The 16615-nt window shown below is 38.1% G+C and overlaps 1 protein-coding gene across 6 annotated transcripts in view; it reads right to left on the bottom strand.

Annotated features, from left to right (window-relative positions):
• COL25A1 (collagen type XXV alpha 1 chain) overlaps window positions 1-16615 on the bottom strand; it is a 478322-nt gene that overhangs the window by 43108 nt on the left and 418599 nt on the right. For all 6 annotated transcript variants that reach the window (XM_032633191.1, XM_032633192.1, XM_032633196.1 and 3 more), the window contains 5 exons: window positions 10446-10508; window positions 6125-6193; window positions 5274-5318; window positions 3744-3788; window positions 2693-2770 (listed from right to left, as the gene is read on the bottom strand). In XM_032633191.1, coding sequence (XP_032489082.1) covers window positions 2693-2770; window positions 3744-3788; window positions 5274-5318; window positions 6125-6193; window positions 10446-10508 — 300 coding nt within the window. The remainder of the gene's footprint in view (window positions 1-2692; window positions 2771-3743; window positions 3789-5273; window positions 5319-6124; window positions 6194-10445; window positions 10509-16615) is intronic.

Here is a 16615-nt window from a genome sequence, read left to right as displayed (position 1 = left end):
CTCTTAGAAAAAATCCATTCCAAATTATCGTCATTTTACAGATCAGATCAATGAAATATAGATACATTATGTGATTTCCCCAAAGTGACTCAGCTAGTTAGTAACAGAGGGGAAATCAAAGCAGATTTCAGTTTTAGACTGAGGGTAGCTTGCTTCATGCCAGGCTCTGTTCATGTAAAGGTTTTAAAACTCTTCCACAGTCTTTCCAGAAAATGGCCATGGCCAATAACATAGAAGCATATCTTGAAAGATAAGAGAGTGGATACCTCTTAAAGGCAGTAGTAAGAATTATGGTGCCAATGGAAGCAGTTTAAGGGAAATTTACAATTTTGCTAATAAAGTTGAAAAATGTGACCCTATATTTCAGAAGGAAGAACTCTGACCACATAGTAAGTAACAAAAACTTCCTGTTCTTTCTCTTTCTTTATACACGCAGTTATCAACTTGTGGGAAAAAGGGAACAATTTAGAAAACTGATTCTAGAATTTGACAATAGCCCAGAGGCTACTGCTTGAGTCTAGTCCACTTGCACTGAGGAACCCTAGTTCAAGCTGTTGACCGAACACACTGCCCAAGTAATGTTTCTCTAAGCAGTAAGCATGTGTCTCTATGTGCTTTACCAGAAGAAAAAGAATAAAAAGAACAGAAAAATACAAGGCTGAAGATAGATTCTGTAAAAACTATTTAATAAATGCTTTACTATTTAAAAATGATAGTTGTAACAAAGGACCCATAGAAATGTAGATCTACCATGATTAGATAATGTTAGTGAAATCATATGGGTGGAAAAAAAATCAAACAAGTACAAAATGGAAAATACTTAAAACAACTAATTTGGCTTTCAAGCAAAAAAATGGATTGTGCATATGAATGAAGTATACTTACGAATTCAACCAATAAGTTTATTTAATATTTACATGCCTAGACCTGGGTCAGACACATTGGGGGAGATAAAATAAGCACAAGATGAGTTTCCTGTCAACAAGTAATTTACAATCTGGTAAGAGGCAAAACTAAAGTAAATTATGGAATCTGAGAATAATTAAATGTTAAACTACTGGGTCCTGACTGCTAATATTTAAAAGGATTCAGAGGAGAAATTCACCTGGGTGGCAGCAGTGAATTGTTGGATAGGATTTAGATGGATGAATGAAAGAAAAGGGATGAACCAGGAAAAAAGATGGTTATTTTTATAGATATGATAAATATGTTGTGGGGAAATAAAACATTCTGTACAGGAAAGGCAGGGTTATAGGGCCTTAAAAGTGAGATGGAGGAGTTTGGGCTTGATAGAGTAGGCAAGAGGGTCACTTAGGTTTCCGAACAGATTAGAGTCATCAAAATAGTGATAGTTTAGGAAAATTAACCTTGGAGTGATATATAGGAAAAGATTAGAAGAGCAAGGAGGTACTAGGGGTAGAGGAATTGGTTAAGGGCTCATTGCAGTGTTAGATCTGATATAAACAACATGCAGACCTAGCCGGGAACGGAGAGAGTGGGGCAGCCTCAAGAGATACTTTGAAAAAGGAAACAGTAGCTTCTGGTGAGATATAAAGGATGAAGGACAAAGAATAGTTTTAAAATGACACTAAAGTTTCCATCTCAAGAAATTAGAAAACTTGTGGTTTCGTTAACAGAAACTGGTTAGTTAGGAAAGGGAATCATTTGGTAGGTGTGAAAGGTAACCAGTATAATTGTATGTATTGGTGAGAGTTGACAAGGCAGTGTTGCATCCACAGTGGAAATATTCCTGGGAAGCTAGAGGTATATGCAGATCAGACCTGGAGGTGAAAGATTTGGAAGGCATAATGGGAAAGAACACAAGGGGAGTGATTATACCAAGAAAAGATCAGAGACTTGAGAATACCCAGAATTAGGGGGTGGACAGAGAAATTGGAAATACTAAAATAGAGTGGATCCATCCAAGAAGAAAACTGGAAGAAATGAGAGTAGAAGGTTGGAGAAATCAGAAAGAAAGAGTTTCAAAAGGAAGGCGGTTTAGTATAATGTCACGTAAAAGTCAAGAGTGATGAGTACCATGGGCACCTAGAGGTTATTGTTGACCTTTATAAGAGAAATTTCAACAAAATAATGGTACACGCTACAACGCGGAGTCTAAGTATGAAGAGGATAAATAGGAAATAGGAAGCAAAGGTGATGGAGACAAGCCACACAGTCTATGGCTTTTTGTTAACAGAAGAAAAAGAATTGAACAGGAGCGGTAGCAAGAAATACCTATAAAAGACTTATTATGTGCTAGGCACTGTTCTAAGTGTATAATATGTACTTAGTCATCTACTCACGACAACCCTAGCTCATGCACTTAGTAAGCAAGAGATGTGAACCCAGGCAGCTCAAACTCCAGAGCCACAGGGCTCTTAATGGCTTTGCTAGGTTCACGTATCAAGCAAGGAGACAAAGCTTGGCAAAACCAGTACAAGATTTAAGGTGAGACTGACTAAAGCACATCTGAAGGTAGAAGGGAAAGAGAAGGAAAGATTGAAAAATGCTAGGAAATAAAGAGGATAAACTGGGGCAGAGAAAAGATGGGTTCAGGAGATCAGGGAGAAGGTGTGCTTTGAGTGGTGGAGCCCTCTGAGATCTGAGGGGGGTGTGGAAGCTGATAGCTACACACATTACAAGGGTCTCATCAGTGTCACTGTCTGTATCAAGGCAGGGAGCAGTCACTTGCCTGCAAGGCTTCGTGGAGGTTGCCGTTGTAGTCTATGATCTCGGTGGCTCCTTGATCTCCCTTTTGACCAGGTGGACCCTATGAAAAAATCAGCCAAGAGAACATCACGGGGGTTAGGCTAGGATGAAGAAGGGACTGTGGCGAAAACAGAAATAGCAGCAAACAGCTCTCTCTGACCATCGATTCCCGACTAAGGCCCAAATGTATTTTAGAATAAATAATCATGTTCAAAGTTTGTCCTTATTTCAAAGGAGGCAAACTACTTCTAACTTCCTGTCTGTGGTAGGTTAAATATATTAAATTGGATAAAAAAGAAATACAATTCAATCTCAAAAGCTGTTTCCTAAAAATTATAATGTGTAGGCTAATCTGATTTGACTTGCAAAATTTTGTTGGCTTTATCCATATTTATTAAAGCAACTCCTGACCTCTCTCTCATCTACACCTCATAGATTGCTTCTCCATTTTTTAAGAAGATGGAACACAACAAATGCTTGGCTTTCCTAACAGGGATAGAATTCCATTAAAATGGAAGTAAATAGGGAACAAATATATATATATATATATATTTGAACAGCACCTATAAGGAGGGAACAAATATTTTTAAGATGTCTATCCTACTCAGTAGCTCTGCCACTGAATTTCCATTAGTCATGTCCTAATTCCCTGCCTGTGCTTTAAAAAGGTTCTGAAAATATGGACTATTGCTTTCTTTTTAATTGAGTTAATTGAAAAGTGGAAAGTTCTATTAGGTGGATGGCTATGGGCTTGCTATCGCTCATTTGGCAGAGGGGAAGTAGATAGAAAGAGTTCTTTAGACCTTCTCCTTATGGGCTTATCTTACGTGTTCCAGTCTATGTACTCAGTGCTCCTGGTGACTACAATAAAAAATAAGAAGAAAGGGGGGGGAGTAGCAGGAATAGTCACAGTAGTCTACGTCCAGCGCTATTGTTGGGTATTATTAGTCCAAGTGCCTTGTGAAAAGCCACACAGACACACACTTCAAATCTAGGCTTGTTGGAGGCCAAAAGAGTAGATGAGACACACTCACCCTTGGTCCCAGGGCTCCAGAGTCCCCTTTGTCTCCACGGTCACCCTTTCCCCGGTGAAAAGAGAAGAAAACCGAGTTAGTAGTGAGGCCAACAGTCCAGAAATATCTCAAATCTAAGGATGTATTTAACACCATACGGCAACACTTTTAATATGAACTTCTGAAGTGGAAAATAACCACTAGAAATACAATAACCACTGACATGGCAAATGCTTCTTTAAGATGCCCCCTGAAGTGAATTAAACTTCCCCCTTCAGATGACAGAGTCTTTTGAAACAACAATACATATGGTAACTTGCTTCCTAGGGATCTTGAAAAGCAAAGCAAGTGGTTTCCATGACACCCAAAGCAAGATTTTACCTCTCAGACTGAGCTATGTTCCTGCCTGTATATGAAGAGATTTGGGGCAAGGGGGAAAAGAGGCAACCAATTAATTGGGTTGTCTGTTTTCTGAGAAGTCATTCTAGGGAGATTTAGGAGGGAAAGGTCACCAGCTGGACCTCCCTCTGATGATGGAGATCTAAGGAAAAGTTTTCTAGAGGTATAGGTCTCTTAGCCCTCAGAAAGTGCTGAAGTGGACAGCAGCTAGCTGGACCAGGTTGGCGGGGGGCTGAAGGTCAAGATCTGGGCAAACACAGCTTTCTCTTTTTTTCAATGCAACATGAAAAGTCTCTAAATGTCCATTTATGGTGTGATGACTACCTCCCATCCCCGCCAAGAGACACCAGGAATCATCTAAACCCCAAACTGCAAATGCATCACTGAGAACACTCAAAATTTTCCGAAGTCTAAACAGAAATTTTGGAGAAGAGATTTGAACCTGAGTAGATTTGAAGGTTCTTTAAAATAGCCTAAAATTTACAGGGCCCTTTTCCTAAATAGAATTCAAAGCATTTCTATATGTCTTTCTTATAAACTGGATAAGGACCAATGAAGATGAGCAGGAAAAGGGATTATAATTTTTCTATCCACATTATGCTAATAACATTGACCATAATAATACAATTTTGCTATGAATGGGGAATTATTAATTTCTGCTGTTTTCCCCATTTTCTACATTATTAGCATGATTAATAACATGATTCTGCTAGTAGTATGTAGATTTTTGCAGGTACTATATAAAGAGCATGATAAAGGAGAGAATTTCAATTAGTGGTGAAATTTTAATGGAATGAAGGGAGTCAACTGACTTGAAAGCAAAGTATAATCTGAACATTTATCACAAAGATAGCCAGGAAATAAAAAATAAGATTATACCGTATATAATTTAAGTAAAGTACTCAATTTTTTCCAAATAAGCTATACATATGAAACAGGAAATACAATTTCTCATAAAGAATGGTCTGAAGCACAGAACACAAAAACAAACAAGATGAAACAAACCAACTGTTCTGAGATATCATCATAGGGATGAAATTACTGCAACCCCAGTGTATGAAGGAGTTTAATCTAAAACATGATTCTCTGTGGAAGAGACACATGTTACATGACGGCCTCATGTTACATTAAAATGGTTACCCAGTTACTGACCTTAGACCCCTTTGGGCCTCTAGTTCCTGATTCACCTTGTTTCCCCTATTACAGAAGAATATGAAGATGAAAAAGAGAACATGACAGAGGGAGATAAGAACAGAAAAAAAAGAAATTAGCAGTGACTCAGAATAATACAGAAAAATGGAAACACTTTATTTTAACTGCCTCAATATATGACTCCATATGATGTAGGCTGTTACAACACTGAACATAGGTATTATCACCGTATCATTAGTTCACTCCCTGGTCTCTCCACCAACCTTCATGCCATTGTAATTCTGAAGACTGCCCCACCCATCAGCGGATGGGAAGAGTTCTGTGACTAATTCTCATTAGTCTCAACAGTGTTTGCATAAATTTCCTTTTCATCAAAGAGTAAATCACTTCCTGTGTCTCTAGGATGGGTTATTAAAATAAAGTGTTACCATACTAGTTTTCAGGAAGTTTAGAGGAATAGATTGAACAGTCAAATAAATCCTTAGCTCTCATACTTTCAAGGTGTTACACACCATCAAATTACCATAGAAACTAACACAACACGGTTCCACATTTTCCTCAGTAGGTTTTAATATACATCGAGCGGTAAGGTGTTAGTGTGACAGTACCTCCCGATTTATATTTGGATGTGTTATTAATTTGTTGACTGAACAGAACAGAGTAAACTGGAAAAGTTGAATTGTAAAACCCTTTTTAGAAAATAACGAATTGGTGTGAATTTCAATGAATTATGTGTGATTTTGGCTGTTTTAATACCCCTTGAATAATTTTATTTTAGTTGCATGTTCTGAAGTAAGTGGCACACATTTCCAAACCAGAGAATGTTGTTTTCCAGTGTGAGAATAACTGACCTTTGGTCCAGGGGCTCCAGGCTCCCCTCGATCCCCTCTTCCAGGATGCCCTGCCTCCCCACGGTCGCCCTGTCACAAATCGCAAAATAGGTAAATGGCGCCCCCTATCACCCCCAGCTAGTCCCTGTAGGTTAATGAATGAGTTGAATAAAATCAAAGAAAGCAGAAAGTTACTATTTATTTACCACATACTCGTTATTGTATTAACCTCAACATGGATTATCTCATTTAATAATCAAAATAATTATTCAGGGCTTCCCTGGTGGCGCAGTGGTTGAGAGTCCGCCTGCCGATGCAGGGCACACGGGTTCGTGCCCCGGTCCGGGAAGATCCCACATGCCGCGGAGCAGCTAGGCCCGTGAGCCATGGCCGCTCGGCCTGCGCGTCCGGAGCCTGTGCTCCGCAACGGGAGAGGCCACAGCGGTGAGAGGTCCGTGTACCGCAAAAAAAAAAAAAAAAAAAAAAAAAAATTCAACGTTTACATTTTCATTCCCGTTTTATAGACAAGGAAATGGTTTGGTAAATGCCTGTCAGATGCCTATGTTGGTAAATGGAAAGACTTTTTTTTTTTTTTTTTTTGGCCGCGCCCTATGTGGGATCATAGTTCCCTGACCAGGGATCGAACCAGTGCTCCCTGCACTGGAAGCTCGGAGTCTTAACCACTGGCCTGCTAGGGAAGTCCCAGAAAGACCTTTAAAGGGAATTGATAAGGGCCATCATTAATACCTCACAACAGGCATGGACATAGTTTTCAGTCTGCAGCAGCTTTTTAAGATCTTCCGAAGCAGGGCAAAATGGCTAAGTGCCAAGTTTTGTAATTTGATTTTCTGGGCTTTACTCCTGGCTCTGGAATACTTACCAGTTTTGTGTTTTGGGGAAAGTTAGTTAAGTTCTGAAAGCCTCAGTTTCCTCTGTAAAATGGAGAAAATTAGAGTACTGGTTTCATAACCTAGAAATGGAAAGTGCTTGGCATTGTACAAGATCCATAGGTGTTACAGCTTTTACTAGATTTATAGCTCTGGGAAGGATGAGCATGGTCACTGCCCACAGGGAGCTAGTGCTCTAGTTAGATAAGATCCACATGAACAAAATAGTTAAGAGTTAAGGAGTAATGTAAGGCCATATGTGAGAGAAGAAGAAACTCCACAGGGTTTTCAATGGTCCAGATTGACTTCCTTTTGGTGAGACTTGGGTCATATCCTGAAGGATGAGGTAGGGTGTATATTATAATTTTCACTGTTTATAACTGTGCTATTGATGAGTGCAGGAACTGCACACAACACTTTACATGCATTATCCTATCTAATCCCCAGGACAAATGAGAAAGGTGTTAGTATCCATAGTCTACAGATGAGGAAACTGAAGCTCAGAGAGGTTAAATAACTTGCCCAAAGCCTTTAACGTGGGAGAGCTGTGATAGAGAACTGACTGTAGTCAGTCTTCAATTTTTGCATACACGTTTTTGTATGTAAATCTTTTGCACATCTCTGGTCATATTCTTAGGATAAATTCCTACTAGACAAATGGCTGTGTCAAAAAGTATAAACATTTTAAAAGCTAGCTAATCGCCCTTCAGGAAGACGGTGCTGTTTTACACTCCCTGAACACAGACTTGAGAGCGTTCGACTTCCTGCACGATGGGTAGAATTTCAATAATCAAACAAGTTTCGATTTCTGGTGATGATATGTTTACGGATGAGGGAGGCACCCTTCTCACTGAAGGACTGATTCGTCTTGGAAAGGAAAAGAAAGTAGGATTTCGATCTGTTATGGGTGATGTAGGGATTTAAATTCCAAGATCTTTGTCTGTATCATGCCCACTGTGGGAAACCTTTGTGGTTTTGCAGGGGAGGTGGGATAGATTAGGGCCAGGATGAAGAAGGCTCAGCAGGTTTCTCAGCGTGAACCAAAAGGGAGTGGGACAATGGAGAGGTTGGGAGAAAGACAAGGGACTTGATTGGATGCAGGAGATGGAAAAGGTGCTCCAGAAGGGATTTTCCAGGGATTAGACACTGAAGCACTTTTGCTGGTATATGGAATTTTTATTTAAATATGTAGATACCATGTTTGGTGTTGCTCTTAATATTTTACGGAAGAATTCTAAAATGGTAACTATAATCTTATTTTAGAGAAAAACAAAAATTTTAGAAAATCATTTCTCTGTAGTATTTACCAGAGTAGTGGAGTCCATATATGCTTACCTAGAATCACTTATTATCATCATGCCCCTAATCAGTTGCTTATTAGTCTCTCTCTAGAATTACATTACATATTTGTGTACTTTTTTCTTTTCTTCCACCCCTTTCTTACACATATTACAGTGGAAGCTTCAGTAGAGTAGAGACTGTTTTTGTTGCATTTATTCCCCATTCTCAAATACTAGAAAAATGTCTGGAAAAAAAATGTGTTGAATTAATGACTAAACAATATTATACAAAGTATTCTAAATTATTCATAATAAAGTCCTATTTCTTTAGACTGATGGAGGTTTCTCTCAGGCGCTATACAGATGCTGAGAATACAGCAGTACATAAAACAGATTTTTAGATGCAATTATACGTATTTCTTCATTATGATCTCTCTTCACTGTGTTGGGGATAAAATATGAGGACTTAGTTTATTTTTAAAATCTGAATTTACTGGTACAAATCCAGACTGCCTACGCAACCGGTAAAAGACTAGTGTTTGGCTGAAAGAGATGTTTAAATAATCATGACTTTTCCATTATGATACCAATTTCATGTTAGATAGGTAATTCAGCTGAAAATTAACTTCAGAATATTGTTAAATGAATTTTTATTCACACCCCTCTTGTGGAAATACAAAACAGTTACAGTAGTCTTTACTTTTATTGGGAGTTCAGAGTAGTATCTGTTATAAAAGTATCTGTTCTGTAAAATCAGGCTGGGTTCTTCACGAACAGTAATTAATGTTGATTTTACGGCTCTACATCTGGATTTTTTTGACTGTGGAAGAGTTTAAAATAAGTGAACAAAAGAAAATATATTTACGGATGAACTCTACACTCCACAGTCTGTGTTTCTCCTATTTTCCCTTGTTTAGCAAACAAAATGCCACAAACATTTAGAGATCATGTTCACGCCTGGTCCTCTCCAGCACTGACCAGGTTTCCCATTTCTTTGTGCTTATCCACAAAGCAATCCTCTTTCTCTACCTGGTTCTGAGGCTGCAAGCCTGAATAAATACGAGAGTTCTGACATGAACACAGAATGCTCATTATTCTTTTGTTCTAGCTCTTTTTACTCCAGAAAGTGCATTTCGTGTGTAAATCTGTTCAGGCTAAAACAGGCTTTCCTCATATTTTGTTAATAAGCTTGACAGCTCATTATGTGAAAAAGAAATTGCTGAGCAAACAGCAATTTTACATAAATTCGACAGAGTTTTAGTCTCCCTTTAGGCCACACATAGTTTCCATTTACTAGGATTAGAGTTATTTTCTCTTGACCAGCGGAATGAGGACTCCTCTGTCAGAACAAGCCATGAACATATTTCTCGAGCTCTTGGAAATCATCCTGGCTTATTTCTGGTGAATGCAGTACACATTGAGGCAAAACTGCTATGGTTGAAAAATAAAAGAAAGTAGTTTGATCTAATTTTGCTCCTTCTTTGATTCATGAGTCTGTCATGAATAAAGTTCCATCCTCAGAGCTGTACCTTTTTATGTCTTACTGGGTAGATAAAAAGGGAACTATGGCTCTGACTGTATCCACAGCAACATAGTTTTTTATATGGCAGCATACAGATTTTGCTTTTAGGGCCCTCTCTCAGGTTGCCAAGTGGAAGATCACGAGATGGTTTTCATTACAGAATCTTTCTGCAGACGTTATTCAGGATGGATCCTTTTGGGATGAGACACTCAGGAATCTATATGACGTCAGTACTTGCCTTTGCAATCTAGGGAGTGATGGGGGAATAGTAATAATGTTTGATTTATGCGTATGTCTTAAAATGGGTAACGAGGGGCAGGAGTTAATGAGTTCTACCTCTCCTCCTCAGAATTCCCTCACTTTTCCATATGGCCAGGAGACTAATAGCATCATATCAATTTAGGTACAATTTGGGGGACAACTGGAACAACGAATGTATTCCACCATCCTGTTGTTTTGCCTAAGGCTTTCTGGAATTAACTTCCTATTATTCTATTTAACATGACATTCCCATTAGAAGTGCTAGGAATAGGTGCTAAGCTGCTTTAGTTCTCCATTAGGCAAAAATATCTGGTCACCTAAGTAACATAATGGACTAAAAATATATGACCAAAAATTTCAGAAAGGAAGGAAGGGAAAAACGCTACGTTTACCTTTGTTCCTGGTAACCCTGGTAAGCCTGGTTCTCCTTGAGGACCAATGAAACCTGGTTCTCCCTTTAAAAAAATGGGCATACGAGATTATTACATATTTGACAGTAAATAGGTAAAGTTAAACTGATTTCCTTCTACTGGGATTTCACTCCTTTGATTATATATAGCTTTCTTGCTGAGATCCAGCTACTGACTATAAAATTAATCAGAACTGGTTTTGATCAGCCACAGTACTTTGAGCAAAGCTTTGGAGGAGCTTGAGAAAGTAAAAGTGACAAAGAAACCAGACAAATGTCTTTACAATTTCCTTTCTCATCTGTTGTCCAGTGCTTCCTAACATTTACCAAATCAAGATCCATTATGTTAGGGTGGATGTGGTAGGTAGCCTCTAAGATGGGCCTCAATGATCCCACCTCCTGGTATTCAACGCCTTTGCGTAATCCCTCTGCTTGAGTGTGCACTGGATTTACTGACTCATATCTAATTAACAGAATATGGCAGAAGTAATGGGACATCACTTCTGAGACTAAGTTATAAAAAGACAGTGGCTTCCATCCTGGGGACTCTTCCTTGTTCTCTCTCACTTGAATCAACTTGCTTTCTGGAAAACAAGCTGCCATGAGCAGCCCTATGGAGAGGTCCCCATGGTGAGGACCAAGGTCTGCCAAGAGCCGCATGTGTGAACTTGGGAGCAGATGCTCCACCCCAGTAGAGTCTTCAGATGAGATCACAGCCCTGGCTGACAGCTTGACTGCATCCTCATGGGAGACATTGCGACAGAGGTCCCCAGCTGAGCCATGCTCAAATTCTTGTTCCTCCAGAAGTGTGAGAGGATTGTTGTTTTAAGCCACTCCCATTTGGGGGGCTTGTATGGTAGGCAGCAACTGATAACTGGTACAGTGGGTGTGGCTAGGGAAGAGAGTCAGTAATGTTCAGATGGAAAGCAAAAAATCTCTTCTTGCCCAGCCTCAAAATCTCTTCTCTACCATCTGGAGGAAACCCAGTTGTGGTATAATAAAAAATATATATTTGGTCTTGTTCCTGGTTCCTAAAACCTTTGGAATTTCCTGAGTAATAAGAGTAACAGGAGCATGTTTTGTTACTCTTAACGAGCCCCTTTCAAACATATCTGAGTTTATGCTAATGGGGTGACTATGGTGGGCCCCTAGACAGCTTCAGGGTCGGGGCTGTGATAAGAAGGTTGGAACTTTCAACCTTTCCCCTCCTCTCACCACCTCCAGAGAGGGAGATGGAGATTGAGTTTAACCACCAACGACCAATGCTTTAATCAATCACGCCTACATAATGGAACTTTCATAAAACTTCCAAAGCAGTGGGGACTAGAGAGCTTCTGAGCTGATGAACACTTCCATGTGCTGGCAGGGTGGCGCCCCCCAACTCCACGGGGACAGAGGCTCCTGCCCTCAGGACACTTTTGACTTCACCCTTTGTACCTCTCCATTTGACTGCTCATTTTTTTTTTTTTTTTTTTTTTTTTAGCAGTACACGGGCCTCTCACTGTTGTGGCCTCTCCCGTTGCGGAGCACAGGCTCCGGACGCGCAGGCTCAGCGGCCATGGCTCACGGGCCCAGCCGCTCCGCGGCATGTGGGATCCTCCCGGACCGGGGCACGAACCCGTGTCCCCTGCATCGGCAGGCGGACTCCCAACCACTGCGCCACCAGGGAAGCCCTTGACTGCTCATTTTAATCTTTCATAACAAACTGTAATGGTAAGTATGGTATCTTCCTGAGTTCTGTGAGTCACTGTAGCAAATTATCAGACTTGAGTGGGAGTGGCAGAGGGTGGCTGTGAGTACCCTGGAATCTGTAGCCAAGTCAGACGTAAGTCCAGGTAAGGGGGAGAGGGTGAGGTGGGTGGTACCTGTAATTGTGGTCTGAAGTGAGGGCAGTCTTATGGGACTGAACCCTTAAACCTATGGAATCTGATGCTAACCTTGAGTAGTTAGTGTCACAATAGGATTGAATTGTAGGACATGCAGTTGGTGTCAGAGAATCAGAGTTGGAGAACTGGTGTTGGAAAAGACACCAGGTATTTGGCATCAGAAAACATCCGACACCAGTGTTCACATATAAACTATAAAGTTTTATTTTCTTCTTAACAACGTGAGCTCAAATGTAAAAGTCTAACTTCCTGAAATCTATAACGAAGTTTTAAAGCAAAGAAAAACAAAACAAAAATATAATGCCTCTGTTCCCATGTTTTCTGGGATTTGTTTGTTCATTTGTTTCCCTCCATTGGATTATTTCTGGAGCAGTAGCTAATGTTGTTTGATATATTTGATTTTTATCTAAGGTAGCTATATTTCAACATTTGTTTTTCGGAGCTGAGCAGGAAGATACAGAGAGGATGTTTGATAAGAAGTGTTAGAGTGTCATGAAATATTTCTGCAATAATGATTTTTTAAAATATGCTGTATAAAACCTTGGTGTTGGGCAGGGAACAAAAGGATATCAGCACTGCAAAATTTGCTGAACAGTGATAAATAACTGAAATGGATTATCTCTAGTTCTTATGCTCATGGTACTGCTTTAAGAAAATAAAAAGTGTAGGGGAATGGATGCTTTAGGTTTATTGTTTGTGAAATTTCTATAACTCTGTTCTACCTGTCTCTATATCTTTACATATAACGGAGAGGAAAATCTGAACAAATAATTTTGGATCAATCTCTTAATCGTCTAAAGTGAAAATGAACTATATTCAGAAAACTCAATGATGACCATTCTATTTCTTATAAAAAAATTTTAACTTGTTATTTTAAACAAAAAACATAAGAAATATACTTACTTACAAGTAAGACATTTCTCCCAATAAAATGATTTATATAAATACATAAATATTCCCTCTCCACCCTCAAGAAAAAAGCTGTATTAAAGTTCATGTGTATCATTAGTAACAACTTACTGTCATGAAAATATAATGCAAGTTAATAGGTGGAAAGTTTACAGGTAGATAAGACTCTTGCAAATCTTCAAGTAGAAATAAAATGATTTCACTGTTAGCAAAGCAAATAGAAGCACCATTAAAGCATACTAATAAAAGAGAAGAAAAAAGAGTAAATGTTGCAAAAATGTATTTCTTATTTAGGTTAGTGCTTAGTTTATAAAAAGTTGAAGCATGCAGTTTCATAAGTCACACATAAATAAATAAGGCTTTGTGATCTAAGTGACCAAAGTGTTGTTTCTTCCTTTTTAAAAACATTAATATATTTAAGTCCTCCTGAGTTAAATGGATAGCAATTTCCTTTATACAGAATGTTCAGGGTGAAAATTTTTATTTCAAGATATAAAATTAGCAATGCATTGGACACTCAACAATTTTAGCATTATTAATACTGGCTTATTTTAAAGACTTTGAGTATGATTAGTGGTACTTTATCATGCCACTCTAAGAAAGCATCTACCATCTCGATTCGTTTCTTATTTCAATTTATTCAAGGGGAACAATAGCATACTTAACTTTAGGATCACAGCTTCATGTTTATTTAATGCCAGAGCTCTCAATTACTTTAGAGACATTGTCTCCAACCTGTCTATATCTTGGCAGGATTGGGAGGAAATAATCATTGGTCTCTTTTCTGTCTCAGGCTTGAAAGACAATTATTGAAATAAGGCATAAATATCTCTACTCATGGTCTTGAGCTGGTTGGACTGTTTCTTACCTTCCTAGACTTATACCAGAGGTTCTCAGAGTGCCTTTTCACTTACCATTTTTAGTGTACAGAGTAGGAAAGATTGATTCATTGATATGGTTTCAGATTTCACATTGCACCTAACCTTTAAGTTGAAACTACTACTTGTAGAGTTTGGGGTAGTATCAAAAAAAAGAATAACACAATTTCATGGAAAGGCTATTAAAATAATCTTCCCATGTCCAATTACATATCTGTATGAGGCTGGTTTTTCTTCATATGCTTTAACCAAGACAACAAATTGCAACAGATTGAATGCAGAAGCAGATATGAGAATCCAGCTGCCTTCTATTAAGCCAGACATCGAAGGTATTTGGAAAAAAAAAAAAAAAGACAACAATGTCATTCTTCCTGCTATTTTTTTGTTTGTTTTGTAAAATTCAGTTGTGTTTCATAAAAATGTTATTTAATTAACATATAATGGGTTGTTTAAATTTCTGTTTTAATATCTAATACAGACATATCAATAGGTATAACCTACATAAATAAAAACTCCTTCAATCCTGATTTTTAAGTGTGTAAAAGGGTTTTGAGGTTAAATATTTGAGAACTGTTGGTACAAAAGTACAGAATGGAGTTAAAGCCTGGCTTTGCAGGCTGTGATCCTGAGGTGCCAAATAATGAAAGATTCTGGTGTCATTAAGGGGTGACTTAGTCAAGACTTATTGGATAATTCAAGCAAAGCTCTTAGCACCACTTCTAGAACAAAGTAAGTCAACAATAAATGTTACTGTTGTTCTTATATTATAGGCTCAAAAATGCTAGCTGTCATTATTTTATTAGTGGTAGTAGTATTACAACACCTCTGCAGCTAATTAGTGATATACATGGTGACTTCTTGATTCTTTACAACTGTATGGGGTTATGCTCAATACCTCTTCAACTCCTTTCAAGAAGTAACCCTAAATTTTCTCATGTGACTATATCATCATTTTATGAGACGATATCCATCTGCCAGAGCATTTAGGATTGCAAAACGAAGTGTGTAAGGTAGAGAAATGACAGGTTTACTAAGAATGAGTTTCTTCCTGTAAGAAAGGGAAAGGAGAAAATGGTCATACCTATTAAATTTCCCTAAATAAATGTAATCCTTAAAAAAAAACTTGCCTCTTCGGCAAGGATTGATGTAGAGTTTAAAGGTCCTAGAATTTCCTAAAATGTCTAGGAGAAAGGCTATGACAACCTATGGTTCTACAAATACTTTAATGTGATTAAAAGAATAAGCAAGTTAACCCACTTTAGTCACAGTTCTAGTTAACCAGGAGAGAGGAAAGAGACTGAGTCAAAGGAAGGTAGGGGAAAGCAGCTGAAATATGATTCAAACACAAAACATTTTTGCAAAATCATTTTTTGAGGTAAGTCAAACCGCACAAAAATGAGGTTACCTAATTTTTCAGGACAATACACAGGAGAAGTAACTATTTTTATTGGACTGTATGATGCTTCTCAGAGCCGTTTTTACATATCTAGTCTCATATAATCAATGGGAAATAGGAGATTGCTAAATTGGAAGTTATTCACACGTATTTTCTGAATAGACAAGGTGGGGGAGAGATGCAATCGAGGAAATTGGAACTATAATGGAACTAAGCTCTTATAATACTTTTAATTAAGGAACAATTAAATGTAGAGTTTTTTTTTCTTTTTCTTATTTACAAGGCAATTACCCAAATTAGAAAACCCAATTATAATTTGAGTGAGCCATTGTTGGAATAACATGGGAACATAAAGCAGGGATCCTTTGAAAAGGGCAGATGCTGGCTGTCATAATTAGGGAAACGTGGATTTATACAGGTAAGCTGCAAGTAAAATAGCTCTACCATTAAAGTGAAAACACTAAAATATGACCTTTTCTGAAACAATATTCATCTTTTCAGTATGATGTGTTAGTGCTTTTTTAAAAAATGACAACCAAAATATGGCTAAGATAAATGAAGGAAAGGCAGAGGCATTAAACATTGGTTTGCCATGAATACCAAGGCACCAGTCAATAGCATAAGAATAAGTTAAGAGCACTGATTACTTCACAGCCACTTTAATCTGTTTTTCTCATATATATATATATAATTTCATATATATATGTATTCTAAATTTTCCTTCACCTCTCTACCTATTCACTCACTAATCTCAAGTGAGATAGTGTTTTAGGTTTTTACTTTTCTTATCATTGAGAACAAGATTACAAAGTTAATTGGGATTCCATTCATACTGGAGTTGTTGATCCTGTGTGGAAGGAAAGCAAAAGTGTGAAAGCAACCAACTAGCAAAGAGATAAGACAAGAGGAGAGGAAGAATGGAGAGGGACAAGCATCTTAAAATGTTCTGTTCCTCTACCATGACCAGAGCAATTAAACCCAGGATAATCCGCTATTTTTGTTGTTGTTTTGTCTTCACCGGTCCTGGCAATGTCCAACTAGATCTACCCTTATGACAAATGGAAAAATATAAACAATGAAATAT

The sequence above is a fragment of the Phocoena sinus genome, chromosome 5 (assembly GCF_008692025.1).
Source record: "Phocoena sinus isolate mPhoSin1 chromosome 5, mPhoSin1.pri, whole genome shotgun sequence".
Classification (NCBI taxonomy): Eukaryota; Metazoa; Chordata; class Mammalia; order Artiodactyla; family Phocoenidae; genus Phocoena; species Phocoena sinus.
Note: the sequence above shows the minus strand (reverse complement) of the source record. Positions and strands in the feature narration are given on the sequence as shown.